At 38.6% G+C, this 16009-nt stretch overlaps 1 protein-coding gene across 1 annotated transcript in view; it reads right to left on the bottom strand.

Moving 5' to 3' along the window:
* Positions 1 to 886: 886 nt before the first annotated feature.
* nedd4a (NEDD4 E3 ubiquitin protein ligase a) overlaps positions 887 to 16009 on the bottom strand; it is a 31692-nt gene continuing 16569 nt past the window's right edge. The window contains exons 6-29 of the mRNA XM_034196899.1: positions 15243 to 15293; positions 14792 to 14853; positions 14523 to 14625; positions 13404 to 13567; positions 13191 to 13308; positions 12536 to 12706; positions 12272 to 12355; positions 11938 to 12057; positions 11062 to 11316; positions 10738 to 10815; positions 10504 to 10558; positions 9659 to 9717; positions 9461 to 9526; positions 9086 to 9315; positions 8384 to 8505; positions 7360 to 7430; positions 6788 to 6883; positions 6608 to 6681; positions 6463 to 6523; positions 6033 to 6092; positions 5827 to 5934; positions 5625 to 5721; positions 4608 to 4680; positions 887 to 3659 (exon numbers count right to left, since the gene is read on the bottom strand). Coding sequence (XP_034052790.1) covers positions 3557 to 3659; positions 4608 to 4680; positions 5625 to 5721; positions 5827 to 5934; positions 6033 to 6092; positions 6463 to 6523; positions 6608 to 6681; positions 6788 to 6883; positions 7360 to 7430; positions 8384 to 8505; positions 9086 to 9315; positions 9461 to 9526; positions 9659 to 9717; positions 10504 to 10558; positions 10738 to 10815; positions 11062 to 11316; positions 11938 to 12057; positions 12272 to 12355; positions 12536 to 12706; positions 13191 to 13308; positions 13404 to 13567; positions 14523 to 14625; positions 14792 to 14853; positions 15243 to 15293 — 2481 coding nt within the window. The 3' untranslated portion in view covers positions 887 to 3556. The remainder of the gene's footprint in view (positions 3660 to 4607; positions 4681 to 5624; positions 5722 to 5826; positions 5935 to 6032; positions 6093 to 6462; positions 6524 to 6607; positions 6682 to 6787; positions 6884 to 7359; positions 7431 to 8383; positions 8506 to 9085; positions 9316 to 9460; positions 9527 to 9658; positions 9718 to 10503; positions 10559 to 10737; positions 10816 to 11061; positions 11317 to 11937; positions 12058 to 12271; positions 12356 to 12535; positions 12707 to 13190; positions 13309 to 13403; positions 13568 to 14522; positions 14626 to 14791; positions 14854 to 15242; positions 15294 to 16009) is intronic.

Below are 16009 nucleotides of genomic sequence, written 5' to 3'. Positions count from 1 at the left end.
GGACGGACACTATAATTTACAGTTTTTTACCATGTTCAATCTGAATTTTCTTTAAAATAAAAAACATCTATATAGATTCTGACTTTTCTACATCCAACTCACAGGTTTATCATTACTTTGAGAAAAAAGATTATTAATTTAACCCTTTTAGAAGGGAAGATATGGTCATTTGTTCTGGGAATGTCATTTTTCGAGCCTGAAACCTGAAAAACAGGCTTGGGGCTTAACAGGTTTTAAACTAAAATGTTATCATTCATAAAAGCTGGACAGTCATCTGTGACAGCAACATTACAGCTGGCCTGGTTTACTACATACACGTAAATTCCAAGATAAAAACGAGTGTGTTGAAACAGGCTGCATTTTTTGATTCCATAAAACAGAAGCTCAGTTTTTAATTGGTGACTCAAGCGGTGTTTCCTGTTTGTGAGCTGCAAATGACATCTCCAATAAGCATCCTGAACATTTGATATCATCTTCAAAATCGCAAACTGATTACTAATAAGATAAAACTGCAACAAAGCATGAATCAGTCTTTACATGAAGAAAGACAAAAGTATCAATACTCAAGATTTTAACTTCTCAAATGAAGACATTTCTATTTTGGTGCTTGTTAAAGCGTATACTCACTGACGCCCATAGGAGTAGTTGTGCTACATTAAATAACACTTATAGATGCAACAATACAGTGTGTCATTAACGATGTTTTTATTTATTGTATACAGATTATACATACTAAATAGCAGTTCAGGTAAAATGTGTAAAAATAACCAGCGATCCTTGAAACTTGAATGCATAGTAATGTGGGAAGGAGGCCTTGCAGACTACAGATAACAGAAGGCCATCAAATCAACAGAGAAACACATCGGTAGGAAATGTAGACACTGGATGATTGTTTTAATATATCTTTATTTTTCAAATATATTGATATTTAATTTGGTGCACTGTATGTCATCAAATTGTGATTTAACAGCTCATACAATTCATTTTCAACGTTTAAACTGTTGTATAATATGTTGCATGTATGTTGTGGTTGTTGCTGTTGTTCTTGTTGTTGTTGTTGTTGTTGTTGTTGTTGTAATGCACTTATAGGTGTTATATTTAAATCCATAATAAGAAAAGTTGATATATCAGAAATTAGGGGGTGGATCTATTCATTATTCTTCAGTAGACCATAGTTATATAACAGTACTTCCATTTAGAGATCAAAACACCAATAAACAATCAAAATGTACAATACATTACAAACGAAGGCCTCTGTATTTAACTTTAAATATAATTGAAAGAAGAGACTGCTTATTTTCAGCAATGTTCACATGTAAACATTTAAACGCGTGCACTTGAAGCATAGGATCATTTTGTTAAAAAGCGATTTAAGGAGTCTGCAGGCGACAGATTGGCAAAGATTCAGACAAAGTAAGACTCATGGATATTAACAAAGTGCTTGACTTTATAAAAGCATAAAGTATAAAATTGTGTTGTCAGAGAGACAAGAACCAGCTCAACAATATCTGCTTTTAGCAACTACCTGTAAACATGGCAGGTAGTGTAAACGCATGTTTAACCATATAGAACATGTTAAAACTACTGCTGAAGTACAGTTACTTTCCTACAAAACGGTACTAACAAGTGGTTACTCATTTTAAAAACAGACAATTATCTGTACACATTTTGATAACCAAAAGGTTTAAGGTGTACTCTTAAAAATAGAGCACAGTGCTGCGATCAGACACCCATGGTGAGTAGAGGAAAACAAAACGATATGGTTGATACGGTCAGTCTGTCGGATATTTCTGGGATATATAGTGTGTATTCGTCACTCTGATACACAAACTACCAGTGTTACACTTGAGTCTGAGTGGGCACTGTGCCTCAAGACAATGCATTCATGTCGAGGTGCATCATTAACAGTTATTTGCCAATTTCACAATATTTTTAAAAATAAATGCTTCATCATTTTGTAGATTTTTTATGTACAGTATATTTATGTAATAACTGAAAAAACATATCTAATAATGTTATGTCTATATGTACAATTATGAATCGTATTGCAGCACAATCTAACACTGCACTTAGTGAGAAACAAACAAATGTATAATATTGTTAGCCTTTTACTGGTCCTGCTATGTGTACATCACTACTATAATGATTAAATAATACACTTCCCTTAAGTTTAATCCCTAAAACTTGTATATAACTTTCACATTTTTGCCAACAATGCTTCTGAGGTGCATACATTTGGGATTTGCATCAGTTTTTCTAATGATGATGGAATGAAAATGTTTAATTATGTGTAGAATTGAAAGGATATGTAAACACATTTACATTGGTTTTATTTAGATTGAATTGCCAATTTATCAGTCAGGTTTTTGTTTAAAACACCTTGCTGTCTTCATCTCTTATTTTATAGGACCAGAGTGTGGGATTTAGTGCCCCTGAAAACCCCTCCCTCCATTTCAAGGCATGCGGAAGATCCTACTGTGGATTTCAGGTCCAATCAGATTGGTTGGCTCAATGACTTATCCAGCAAAAAGATATGCAACTCTGAAAACATGTCATTTATCAGAGATTTGGAAAAGGCCACACTAATGTTAACAGCTTTTGTTTAATAGTCAGTTTAATCCTCCAATTTCTTTTAAAATATGGCTTCTCAGACTCTTCACAGCACATGATGGTTAACCAGCTTTAGCAAACACTTCATCCTCTTTACCTTCCAACTATATTTATTTGTGCAATTAATTTCAACACAAAAACTTGAACCTCCATATCCTGACTGTGTTTTAGTTTGGTTGCTATGGGCTACTGTAGAAATATGGGACCCGATCCCAATGATATGATATGTAAGGCTTATTCTGATTTTAGGAAAATACCATAACTCTTAAGTTTCAGGAGATGATATACTAATGAAAACAGTAATATTATTTTATATGTATTTGGGTTAGTAGATCCCCATAAATCCAACACACTGGACATTTAAAACTGCTGGGTGCTTCTAACATTGTTCCAGTCGGGGTAATGTCACGTTTAAAGGGATTTCAGACTTCTTTTGTTTACTTTATACATTAAATGGTATGGATTAGTAAACAAGTTTTAATTGTTTAACTCATATAGGAAGAGTTGCTTCTAATAATAAGTTAACTTAATGAATAATCTAACCCATGGTCCACTCTTTCCAGCACTACAACAGCAACAGAAGTCAAATGATTTCCCACTAACTAGAGTATGAAGAGAAAATGTCACAAATACCTGATGAGCATAACCAGTTTTACTGAGGCAATTCAGCCCAAATGAAACAAATGTGTTTCTAAAAGTTATAGAGTACACCGCTTTGCATGTTCGCTTTGTAAACGTAAAAATACAGAGAGATTAGATACCTCCGTCACAACAGATTTCATGTCCTTTCTCCATGTGTGTCACGACAGAGGAGTGAAGCGTGTGCGACTTTCCTTCATCCCTCACACAGCCGCAGGTTAACACCTGGATCTGAAGCACAGCTGGTTTCTCTCCTCTTCAGCACATCATGCAGTAATGTCCGTTCATCTCAATAACAGTTCAAGATCTAATCCACCCCGTCGAAGCCTTGTGCGTTCTCGATGGCGATGTGAAGTTTCTCCCTCAGCTCCTCAAAAGACTCATAGGGAGGCAGGTCCAGCCGATTGAAGCTTTACGAGGTGAAAGTAAAAACAGTGAGCAAATCAAGAGAAAAATCACTTTCCAAAGAAAACAGAAAGAGTAGGATAACTTAAAGCTGCTATTTGATCATTCACAATTCTTAAAGGGACAGTATTGCGTGACATTTGGCAGTTCAGTTTAACCACAGCAGAACATTACTTTGATTCCTTGCCGATACTTCTGTCCGCTTCTAAAAAGTAGGAGTGTGCTGAACCGTCATAACAGTTGAGGGAGTGTCCACATACAGATTCACAAAGTGATCTTAAGACGTGGTGCAGCATAGGCAAACATATTTAAAATCATTGGAGCTCTGATGTGTCCCACTGAGCCTAAAGGACTGTGTTCAGTTCTCAAAAAGTAGAGGGAGGCCATGACTGCATCCTGCCACCAGGGGGCTTCAGCACACTCTATGCTCAGTTACATCACATTGTACTGGGTCTTTTTTTATTTATTCATTCATTAATAAATCACAGAATACTTAAAAAAAAAATGTTTTAGTCTCGCTAAAACTGATTGAAAAGGGATCTTTTGCACACAAGATAAACAATATATTTATCAGGTCCTAACATCCTAGCCACACAGTGAAATAAAAAAATACACAATATATCAAATGTTTTTTTGTGTTTAATTTAGGTTTGATTGGTGTTATGCTTCATCTTGATTGTGTGCATAGTCAAATCTTGGTCAAACATTTTATTTTGAAAAGCACTTTACAGATGAAGTTTATTATTATAATGTATTGATAATATTCGCAAATGTTCCTCAGAGTTGAACTGTAATCTCTCGTTACAACCCCCCCCCCCCCCCATCCTAAACATAACCAACACATCAGTAGCAAGGACAGCAGAAAGCAGTGTGGTTTTTGGGCTAAAACTTCTCCAACCTTTTAAAATGTCAGAAAATATGAATAAATAAAATGTTAGGAGTTAAGTGCTCACCATGTGTGGGCTCGGGGGAGTTTTTCACGTGTTCCCCACTGCTCGATGGTGAACAGCTGCGGTCCATTAGACCCTGGAAAACAAAACCGTCACACATCAGACAAACACGCAGCTTTATCTGGAAATCATTTGCAATAAAAAAGAAAGAAAACAAGTTCAAGCCACCTGTGCATTAAAAACAAGTGTCCGCAGTATAGGGGGATTTCTATTTTATTTTACATTATAAGAGGATACAGGAGAGAATAATCTACACTAAGCTGGAACACTTTGTTTAACAATGATACATTTGGCAGTATCAATAGCTGTTATTCATTTAATCGTTTATTTGAATAGGGACAATGAACACTTAAGACAAATAATGCTTCAAGTGTAAATATGCCAGATTTGAGCTTTGAGCTAATTTCCATCCGTAGTCCCGTCACATGCACATTTATAAAGATAGCAACAAATAAATATATGATATGCAAAAAGAGCAAGAGCAGCATATACAATATAGCAGCAACGACATATAAAGTGCAAGACATGATAAAAGAGCTACCTAAAGTGCAAAAGGAGATACCCCTGTGTTAAAGTGCATTTAGCGGTGATTACACATCTGTTTGTTTCTCAACCATTCTTTGAGTTGACCTTTAAAGCTAGTGGGACAATCCCGTATCTCAGTTGGGAGGCTATTCCAGAATGAGCTGCCTTTAATGGAGAGGACATTTTGTCCAAAAGTAGTCCGTTTACAGTGGACTTCACAGTCTCCTCTGGTTTCTGACCTAGTGCAGCGACCAGTGTGTCTTTTGTGGATGAATTCCCTTAGTGTAAACATTTATAAAAAAAAGCACATACTTTTAAAAGACTTAAAATTGTCAAAACTCAAGAAATTGGGTTTTTCAAGGATGGTACAGTGGTGGTATGAATAAGGCTTTCGGTCAACCACCTTGATAGCTCTCTTGTACAGCTGTTCTATTGGTTTCAGGTTAGTGGCACAAGCAAACGACCAGTTTGTAAAACAGTATTCAATTATCTCACCATAGAGCTCAGCAAAGCCATTCATTGGCACCCTGGATGTTCCCGTCACAAACTGCAACAGCCTGATTCGCTTCTCCGCGTCCATCAACAGCACCGTCTAGAACACAAACAGAAATAAGTGATACAAGCTCTTCCTAAGAGGAGAATAAACTCTGAGAGGTGCACACAACTGGATGGCTCGGGGCATGGAAAGTTGTCTTACTTTCCAAAACCACTGGATAACAGCGTGGTTGGCGCAATAGCTGTTCTTGTACTTGGTGTTCTCTCTCCAGTCGTTCACATCCACGTCTCCGAGCCCACACATGAGCAGCTGTGGAGGACAAGACGACAGGTAGACAAACCATTATTCATCTTTCTGGAACCAGTTTTTATATTAATGGCAGCCAATTGGACAGATTAAAAACTCACCTCCAGCTCGTTCTCATCAAAGATCTTGATCAGGTCCTGAGGTATCAACTCAAAGAATCCCTGAAACACAAAGAATATCCAACAGTCATTTTATATTTACACCTTTAAACATGAAGTTGAGAGTTTTGGATGAACATTGTTCCCAGGTTATAATGTTTGTAGAATAGTTATATTCAAAGCTCAATCAAGAACCTATCCAAATTCAGGTTTCCTAAAAAATACACATAACAAAATAATTGTAACAAACCGTTTAAAGTAGCACAACATGAAATGAAATGGAGAAAGAAAACTCTACCCTACGTATTGGTGCTATCAACCTAACTATTTGAATACGACTCATTTCATTTACTACATTTATATGACTCCCATTCTTACTTTATACGGTTTCTTGTTGTCTACTCTGTTATAAAAATGTGTGAATAGTTGTTACCTCTTTGAAAGCAGTCATCTGCTTCTGTATCCTGTTCACAAACCTCCACTGCATCACCAGACTGTTAGAAACACAAAACAGCAGGTTAGCGTCAAACCATCTGTCCAACACTTTGGAGATGAATTGTTTTCTCTCTGTTGCTTACTGGATGTATTCCTTCTTGGTTTCATTAGTGATGACAATCTCTGCGCCGCCCGGCTTCAGTTCATGCTGGTGAGTCTGAATATGAAGAACGGGATATATCATGTAAAATTAAACAAGAAAACACACGTATCACAAATGGTTGAAAGTTGACGTTTTGCAGGGAAAGACTGTTTGAACACACCTGTCCAAAGAGCTCTTCGTCGATGGTGAACCTCAAATCCAAGTCTGTCGGGTCGTTCTCCAAAATCCACATCAAGGAGTTGAAATATTCACTGTCCTGAAAATACAACGATCAAAATGTCTTTCATACTGTCTGATTCAAGGTGTACAATCACATACATATATATATGTGAGTTTAAAAACTACTATATGATATGCGCTAAAGGATGATAGTCATTGAACGTCTGGATCTTAAGTTATAAGATAAGTAAAAACAGCTTTAGAGTAAAATTACTTTTAATGTGAAGCTGCTTTATTCAGTGTTTTCTTTATTGTTTTTAATCACCAAGTCAATTTGTTTACGAGAGGAAGAGGCGTCTGCAGATATGTTGGCTCTGAGGGACCTCCAAATGGATGAAGAATTAATGAATAGGGCTAGCTGAGTGCAACGAGACAACAACTCCCATGATCCCATGCTTCTTCAAAATATTGATGTACTTTGTCTTTCGTTATTGTTTTATTGTGTCATCCCTAGCCTCAGAAGACAACATATTGGGGGTTTCATTATTTACAGCATATAAGTATGACACTCACAACAGACTCCATGTCCTGCAGAGTGATCGGCTTCTGCAGCATCATCTTGTAGAACGGCCGAATGAAGAAAGCTTTAAATAACACACACACAAAAAGAGTCAAGCTCTATGAAATCACATTTCTCCAATCCCTTTGATCTTCTCTTTGCCCTTTGGCAATATGTGACCTGCTCCATCGAAATCAGTCGCATCGACCCGTAGACACATTTTGAGTTGTATACACTGTTGGAAAGAGGAGATTCCTTGCTTTCCAATGATATCAGGATTGTTGTTGTGCTCCAAATATTAAGCTAAACATGTCACATTATATAATGACTGTTACAGAGTCATCATTTTGAGAAAAAGGCCTTCAAAGTTTCCTCTTCTCTGGATCGATCTGATGAGCAAATTACTACGGAGGGAATATATTTTCGTTTGGATTACTGGTCTGGGGGAAGCTCGCAAGTGAGTGTGTGTGTATGTGTGTGTGTGTGTGTGTGTTTGTGTAATTTTGCGTTTGTGTGTATTGTGTTTGTTTTCAAGAGAAACACCAGCTGTTGTTATGCCTGCTGTGACGTTAAGTTACTCCGTTCTCCGCTTGTAATTATGCCGTCACAAGCTTCAAAGTTGTATTTATCATCTGAATTTGCCCAAACAAGTTTAATATTCTGAAAGCCAAGACTTTGTTTAATTGAAATCAGATGAAAACAAACTGTAACGGACCCTGCCGTGTTATCTATGATTACTATACGACTTACATTCATAATTTCAGCCGGAGGGAGGGGAACTGCGCTGCGGAACAGCAGAGTGGCGAGGGAGAGCTGTCATCTTCCCTTTACAAGCTTCAAACATGTATTTATCGTGTGATTTTGGAAATAAAAGTTTCATATTCTGAAAGCCAAGACTTTGTTTATTTAAAATCAAATAAAAACACCCGAACCCCGAAAAACTATTTTTTTACGCAAATCCACGTTTATTTTGAAATGAGCCGACTTCCGACTGATTTCGATAGAGTGGGTCACATATGTACACAAAGAGACACTCACCATCAAGCAGTTTGCCATGATACACGGCCATGCCCGCCACGCGGCCGATGAACTTGAAGTAGGACAGATGGTCCTCGTTACATAAACCTGAGTTAGGGTTAATCTGCAGTGTGTAGTTGTCCCTGGAAGAAAGATCATAAAGTATGAACAGAAATAAAAAGCTTTCTAAATTGCCTTTCATGGTTCCTATAAAAAAGCAACTACAGTTATTTACGTGTAGCTTTAAATGTCCACTATTATGCAGATTTAATCCTGAATAAATCATCATAAATTATGAAAATGTAAAACCATTCTCCCTTTCACACATTTTAGATGAGCAGTGATCACTGTATCTAGACCCACACTGTCGGTCCTGAGGGTCTGTCATTTACTTTAAAGATCATTTATAATCATAAAGAACATTTGCATAGCACTTATTATACAATTAATGCAGCACAAAGATCTTTAAAATAGGGGAAATCAGGCCTAAAATGAACCTAAAAACAGGAATATAACATAACAATTATTGTGAAATAAGATGGAAATAAAACACACTTGATATTAAATGGTAAAAAAAAAAAATGGCAAATGAAATAGACAGAGCAAACAACAAACAAACAAACAAACAAAGCAAACCCCAAAGCACGATTCTTTCCTACTCTTTTCTTCGTTATTTAATGAGACCATATCTGGAGGTGTAAAACATGCAGTGTGTGGCCTCACGTGGCAGAATACTCGAACAGGCCGTAGTACGGGTTGAACATCTCCTTGGACATGAGGAAGAACCACTCTCTGGCCAGGCCGCCGTAGTCCAGACCCTTTTCTCCCTCAAAGTCCACCCACAGCCGGGCCTTCAGCAGGTCGGCCCTCTTCACGGAGAGGATGCGTCGGTACGAGTCCTCCAGAACTGCATTTCGTCTCATCTTCATCTCAAAGCGGTTTGGGATGTCAGCCTAAGAACAAATGTAATGCGTTCATTAAGAAGAAAGTTAACAAAGTGACAAAGTAATATCTGAGGTGAAGGTAACACCAATGCTTATTTGATTAAGTATTTGAGTTGTTTACAGTCCGAGCTACAGTTGCTCTGAGGACACTCACCGGTTTCTTCAGCTTCTTCCTGAAGTATTCATACTTCTGTTTATAATCTCTGGAATAAGGCACTGCCTGTAATCAACAAAGGACAGCGTTCAGCGTCAAATCCATCTTAATCTTAACACTGTTATCAAGGATACATATTTACAGGAGTGTGCTTTTTTATGTGCTAATATCGTATCGTAAAATATAATATATACTCACTGGTCCGGTTATAGCTGAGTTCTGTAATCTGGGATCATCCCATTGTGTGGTCCTGGTGTCTGTGGAAAATAATAGGCCAATTATTAATACTGAAACATAGAGGAGTCCCTGCCCTTACACTATCAGACCTTATTTCATATACAAATATGTATGTCAGCGACTTTTGATCCTGTTTGAGTTTTCCTGTGACTCACACATATGATGTTTGTCATTTCAAAAGATAATTTTGCAAAGTCACGGGTTGAGCAACATTTAGCTCTGTACAGAATCTCACCTGGCATAATCGTAACAACAACAATGTAACAAACACTAGGTAACTGAGCTTTGTTCCGCGCACAGCTGTAACGTTATCTTACCAGGTTCTTTTCTGCAGGTCTCCCTTGAAAAAGAGATCATTGATCTCAATGGGATTTTACCTGGATAAATAAAGGTTTTGAGGTGCGTTTTTCCCCCCAAATCCAGGTCATTTAATGAGCTGGTAAACCAGAAAATGAGCAAGATTTGCTGTTTGTGTGAGTTTATTCAGAAATAAAACACACAGCTTCACAGCGTAAGCGAAAAATGAAGTTTTGACCCATTTACTCGACTTTCGGTGTGTAGTCCACTATGTGTTTTCAGACTTTTACAATAATCGCAAATTGATGATTTGGAGTTTTTTTCTTTTAATTTTTACAAACATCATATGTGTGATTATTGGCACATTTCTAAAGGGTACACATAATGACGTGTCACTCGCCATTGATATACATATTTTTGTCCAAAATAAGGTCCCATGGTGGTCCCCTTCACCCCTCTAGACATTATTTTGTCCAAGATGTGATCTTAGTATTGAATGTCATACGCACTGTGATCTATGTAGAAAATCCTCCCATCGGTGTGGATCCTCTCCTCCCAGCCAGGCTAGAAAGGAGGAACGCATCACATTCTTTAATAAGTAGCTTTAGTCTATTGTACAAAATATCATTAATTATATATTTCCACACAGAGCAATAAAGGAAGATGTTTGCATGAGATCTAAAGCATAAAGTTGATTAATGTCTTTCAACTGATTTTGTTACACAGTTTCTGTAACAACTTACCGGCAGAGGGCCGAGATCAGATGGGTCGAGTGAGGGTCGCCTCCTCGCCTGCACAGGAATCTTCAGCCTGGGATCATCCTGCTCGGAGGAAAACAAACAGGGTGTATTTCAGCAAAACAGGAAACACTTTCACATGGTCTGTTTTTCTTAAGTGGCTCCCTTGGGAGCATCTGCATTAAAAGTAGGAAAAATGCAGGATTATCTCAATTTCTAGCTTCTTGAGCTTTCAATGGTGTGTTAACAAACCGCAAACCAGTAATTTAGCAGTGTGCCTTTGAAGTAACTGGTAAAAGCACGTCCATTCAATGTCTGCTGCTTTCTCACCCAGGTAGTAGCTTTAGTGTTGTGGTTGATGAAAAAAGGTCTTCCACTGGGAGCGCTGCGGACCTCCCAACCGGCCGGCAGGAAGGCAGAGTCCTGAGAGGCCTCAGGGCTCGGGGTCTGCTGAGGAGACTCTTCAGGAGACACGGGGGGTAAGGGCGGGGTCGCGCTCTGACGAACAGCTGCACCAATCTGTGCTGCAGCTAGGGCCACAGCTGGGGCCACAGCTGGTGCCACTGCTGGGGCTTCCTGGGTCCTCTGTCCAACAAATATTATATGGAGAAGTAAGAAAGAACTGTGATTACAAGTGTCGGTTGAGTTTCAGTATTCATCATTTTGCTATCATTCAGTATCAATAATAACTAGAAAATTGCAATAATTACAGTGCACATCTTGCCAGGTGTCCACAGGTAAGATGGCAGCAACAATGCGTTCACCTTTCTCATGCCCAACTTTAGTGGATCATTACATTTATGAAATGGAAAAATATGTTTCATTAACAATGAAACCAAAATCTCTTTTTTGAGCCACAACCAAGGCCAAAATCTGGCCTTCAACAGAGAAGCTGAGGCTTGTTTTTGGATTAGCCGATTGCTGAAAATGCTAATGAAGCAGTTGTACATAACTTGAGGACACAATCAATTAATTGAGAGGAGTGAATCAAGAAGTCAAGGACGGTAGAAAACAGTCAATTAAAACGTTTTTCAAAAGTTGTTTAACATCAAAACCTTAAGAGGTCTTTGTGCAATAATAAAGTAAGAAATGTCCACTAACTAAACTAGGTTGATGGGTCCAGCAGGATACGAGATTAGCTATGGACGGACAGACAGACATGTACACATATTGACACACACAATCCCCCCAGAAAACACTTTGTACCTGAACGAGGGGCCGCGTCCATGAGGTGGTTCGGCTGTTGTGGTTAACAAAGTAGCGTCTTCCTTTACTGTCTCTCTTCTCCTCCCAGCCTCCAGGCAGCCCAGACGAGGTAGGAACCAGCTATTGAATGACATCACATCAATTAGGGGATTAATACTGAAAACCTCAAGCTCTTGGAGTAACCCATTACCAATATTCAGTCACTGAAACTATTTCCTAACTTCCACACAGGAAAGGAAGAAAACACCACGTGAATTCTGAATGCTGACAACTGTCCATTTACACCGCAAGGAGTGGAGGAAGGAGCGATTTCAAAAGGGAGTGAAATACTCACCACAGGATTAACAGGATATTCCTCTCCTGTCGAAGTCTGGGCACTTCCTCTGCGACTGGAATGGCTTGAAATACTTGCATGATCCTGCAGGGCAGAGGAAGGATGTCAAGACTACAGAGACACTTGACTATTAATGTTATATCACTTCCACTTATCTCCCTCTCTCTCTGTATTAAGTGTATGTTTCTAATTCATTTTATTATGAGTCTCTCTTCCTCTGACTTTCCAGGAATCAGACCCATTGCTGAACAGCGTATGACTCACCGCCTGGTTGGTGCGCAGCTCGCCAGCTGTGGACGCAGAAACAAGGGAGTTTCTCAGATCTTCACGAAATGGGAGGAACTCCTCAGGGCCGTGGGGTGGAGGTGACATGACCTGGCTGTTGCTGTTGCTGTGGTACAAGGTGGACTCGTCGTCTGTAATGATCTCCCAGCTCTAGAAGAGGAGACAAAAGAGACTCGTCAAGAAAGTGGAGGAGTATAAAGGAAAGATCCAAGTTTATTTCCGATGACAATTGCATCACTAACTGCGCTGTCAAGCAAGAAATGTGTAAACAAGAAATGTGTAAACAAGCCTCATTAATTAAAAAATAATTAGAAGTACTGAAATTATAATCGCATAAAAATGACCACACAAACTCAATTAGGACCCTAAATGTTTTAAAAAAAAAAAAATACAAAACCTGGAAAAAATATATTTGTTCGTTTAAATAATACGTTTTAGTTTTTAGTAAGGTTTGTTAATTGGAAACCTAAAAGTTATTTATTTAGTGAGTATTAGTGTTTATGCCAAACCCTCCAAGGAAAAGCCAGGACCAATTGCTAAAACATTGCAAAACCTGGCTGCAGAACATCCTTCCACCATTGTTCCCCCGCTTCCTTCACCAAAAGTGCATTTTTTAAAACAGTAATAAACGGACCTCAGGAGACTCTCGTGTGGTGTTCTCATCGTGGTCTGAGATCTGTCTGCGTGTAATAAAAGCCTGCTCCACGTCCATATCATTGTTCTGTCTTCTTTGTATCTGCAGGTCATCGTCCCTGTTTAGGACACACAGACACACACACAGTCGGTGCTGCCCTAACAAGAAAAAGTGCTGTAGCTTTGCTGATGAGGGGGGGGGGGGGGGTCTTACAGGACTGTGGGCCGCTGCCACTGTGTGTTTCTGCTCTCATGATTGACAAAGTAGGTCCTCCCCAGGTTGTCCTGCCGCTCCTCAAAGCCAGGGGGCAAAGCGGGCAGCAGCTGGCTCTGCCTGGGACCCGACATGTCCTGAGCCTCCAGATACTCCCAACTGGGCTGCACGACATAAACAGAACGTTTAAAAAGGCGGTACACACAGCATGTAGACAGTATGTTAATGTCAATGGTCTTAAAGTAAAAGTTAGTAAGAATTTAATATACAAAAATCACTATCTCTGATGAGGTATCGCATTTGTTCACAGCCTAATAGTGACTGAGCATAATGCCAACAAATCATTGAAAGTATTGAAATATTCATATATTTGCAGTAAATTCATTTTGTTGTCTTTCGGTGACATTCCAAGAATGAATGCTCGATAAGTGGCTGTCAATAAATCTGACATTTCTCACTATCTCTGATTAGTCTTTAATTCAAAGCTGTTGACTGCTGAAACACAAGTAGTCACAGGAAATGCAATGTGTTTGTGAATGAGCTTGACACCGACCACTTCCGTTGATCAAAAATGCGTCAACAAAATAAACGAGGACCATTTCTAGATTTCAGTTTGAAATATTGCAGGATCAGAGGAGTCAGAAGCGGCCACACTGAGATGTTAAATGAAGAGCAGCAGGCTACAGGCTGAACCCCTCAAACTTCTCAGCTAGGTAATCAATACAGTACACTTGATATTTTATTTCAGCTTTGTAGGTTGATTTGTGGAGATATTCAATTTGCAGTACCGTGATTGTCATGTGTGATTATGCAAAACAATACACTATCATTATTAATTGCTGTAAATGATACTATAGAAAAACACCAAGGGAAAAAAAATATTGAAAATGAGGTTGCCTAAAATTGGATTTTAGCCAATACCTGGTTTATTTTTTAGCTCATAGAAATGTAGAGTGACAGGGAACTAAAATATATGTATTAGTCCAAGTTCATTTGAGGCTGCAGCTGATCTACAGCTGTATTATCAACAGGAGGAAGAATCTAAACTTAAAATAACAGGACGAGTGATATTAATGAACGCCACGGGAGACACATCCTTGTTGAACGTGCCAAACTTACATCCGTGTCCTCAGTCTGCTCCACCGTTTCCTCCTCTGAACCTGGGTCTTTAGGCAGGTAGGTCATCTTGAGACGCAGGTGACCTTTGACCCTGGACTTGTGGCTGTGAAACCAACAGATGTATTTAGTATTTTGAACATGAAAGACATACATATTGTCTGGAATATTTAAAACAAAGTATGAACTGTGGACTATAATTTCTCATGCAAATAAAAATGGAATGTAAACAGGGAAAGAAATAAGAGTAAATAACAATAAATCATGCTAACCTTCGTGGGTGAAGCAGAAAATCCTTAAATGTGTATGGCCTTTCTGTATTAGGATTTTCTGTCTGAGAAAAGAAAAAGGAAATCTTCAACCCTCCAAACATTTCGACAGCAGGGTGAACAAATAAACTGTCTGGCAGTGGATCAAAACACAGTATATTTAAAGATAGTGATGATGGTGACAGTATAACATTTGTGGGTATTTATAATTAAACAAAAGCAGGAACGTAACACAAACATGATGACTGTTTCTAAAACTATAGCCAACGATATGGAACAGGCACTAGAATAAGGGCGTGCGTGTTTATATTTACATGGTGACATGGGTGAGAGAGAGTTCAAGAGCGTGAGCAGCAAAAGCTTCAATTAAAAACGAAATGATCTCCAACTAAGGGGAAGTCAAACAAGTCACAGGTGTAAATATTCAAAGAACATCCTTCAACCAAGGACTCACCGGTATCTGATTTAAGGGGACGTCCACCTGTCCCAGGAAGTCATCACGTGTCTGACAGAGAGAGGGATCACACAAGGTGTCAGCATCAGGACAATATTACACATGCACGCACAAAGAATTCACAAACAATGTCCTTAATGTGAAGTTAGAAGTTCTTCTTCACATTCGACATGTTCCTAAGGGCTGAAAGAGAATGATATAATGTAATTTTGAATTGTTGTTAGACCCCCATAATTACAGGTGCTTGATCACTTCCAAGCACAAACATTTTTGGAAAGGCTGAATGGCACACGCAGATCATTTTTTAAGATAGAAATACATGGGTATTTTAGAAATGATTGTATCTATCTTCTTTCAATACATTTGGACTTTACAACCCAAACAACAATCCTTCACGGACACCACTGGAAAACAATTTTACAAATATTATAAACACTAACAATAAAACCTGGCCTAGTCCTGATCTGCAACTGTGCAGAAATACAGGGTTTAAACCATAGACTGTATATAAAGGTTTAAACACAACGAATAGACTTTTTTTTTTAAAAAAGCCTGCCCATTGGGGCATATTTGCCGTACAGTAGATGCTATACGGTCTTCACTTCCCTGGCAACAAGCATTTTTGTGTTTATGTTGTCAATATTAAAAATGGTGGCAACCACAAAAACCCACGGCAATACAATGGAGACGACCTTTACAATATGTCTACGGTTTCTATTTGGAGGACCACAAGGACAGAACTCTTCTCTGCCTCCTCACTTCATCCC

The sequence above is a fragment of the Gymnodraco acuticeps genome, unplaced genomic scaffold, assembly GCF_902827175.1.
Source record: "Gymnodraco acuticeps unplaced genomic scaffold, fGymAcu1.1, whole genome shotgun sequence".
In the NCBI taxonomy this organism is placed as follows: domain Eukaryota; kingdom Metazoa; phylum Chordata; class Actinopteri; order Perciformes; family Bathydraconidae; genus Gymnodraco; species Gymnodraco acuticeps.
Note: the sequence above shows the minus strand (reverse complement) of the source record. Positions and strands in the feature narration are given on the sequence as shown.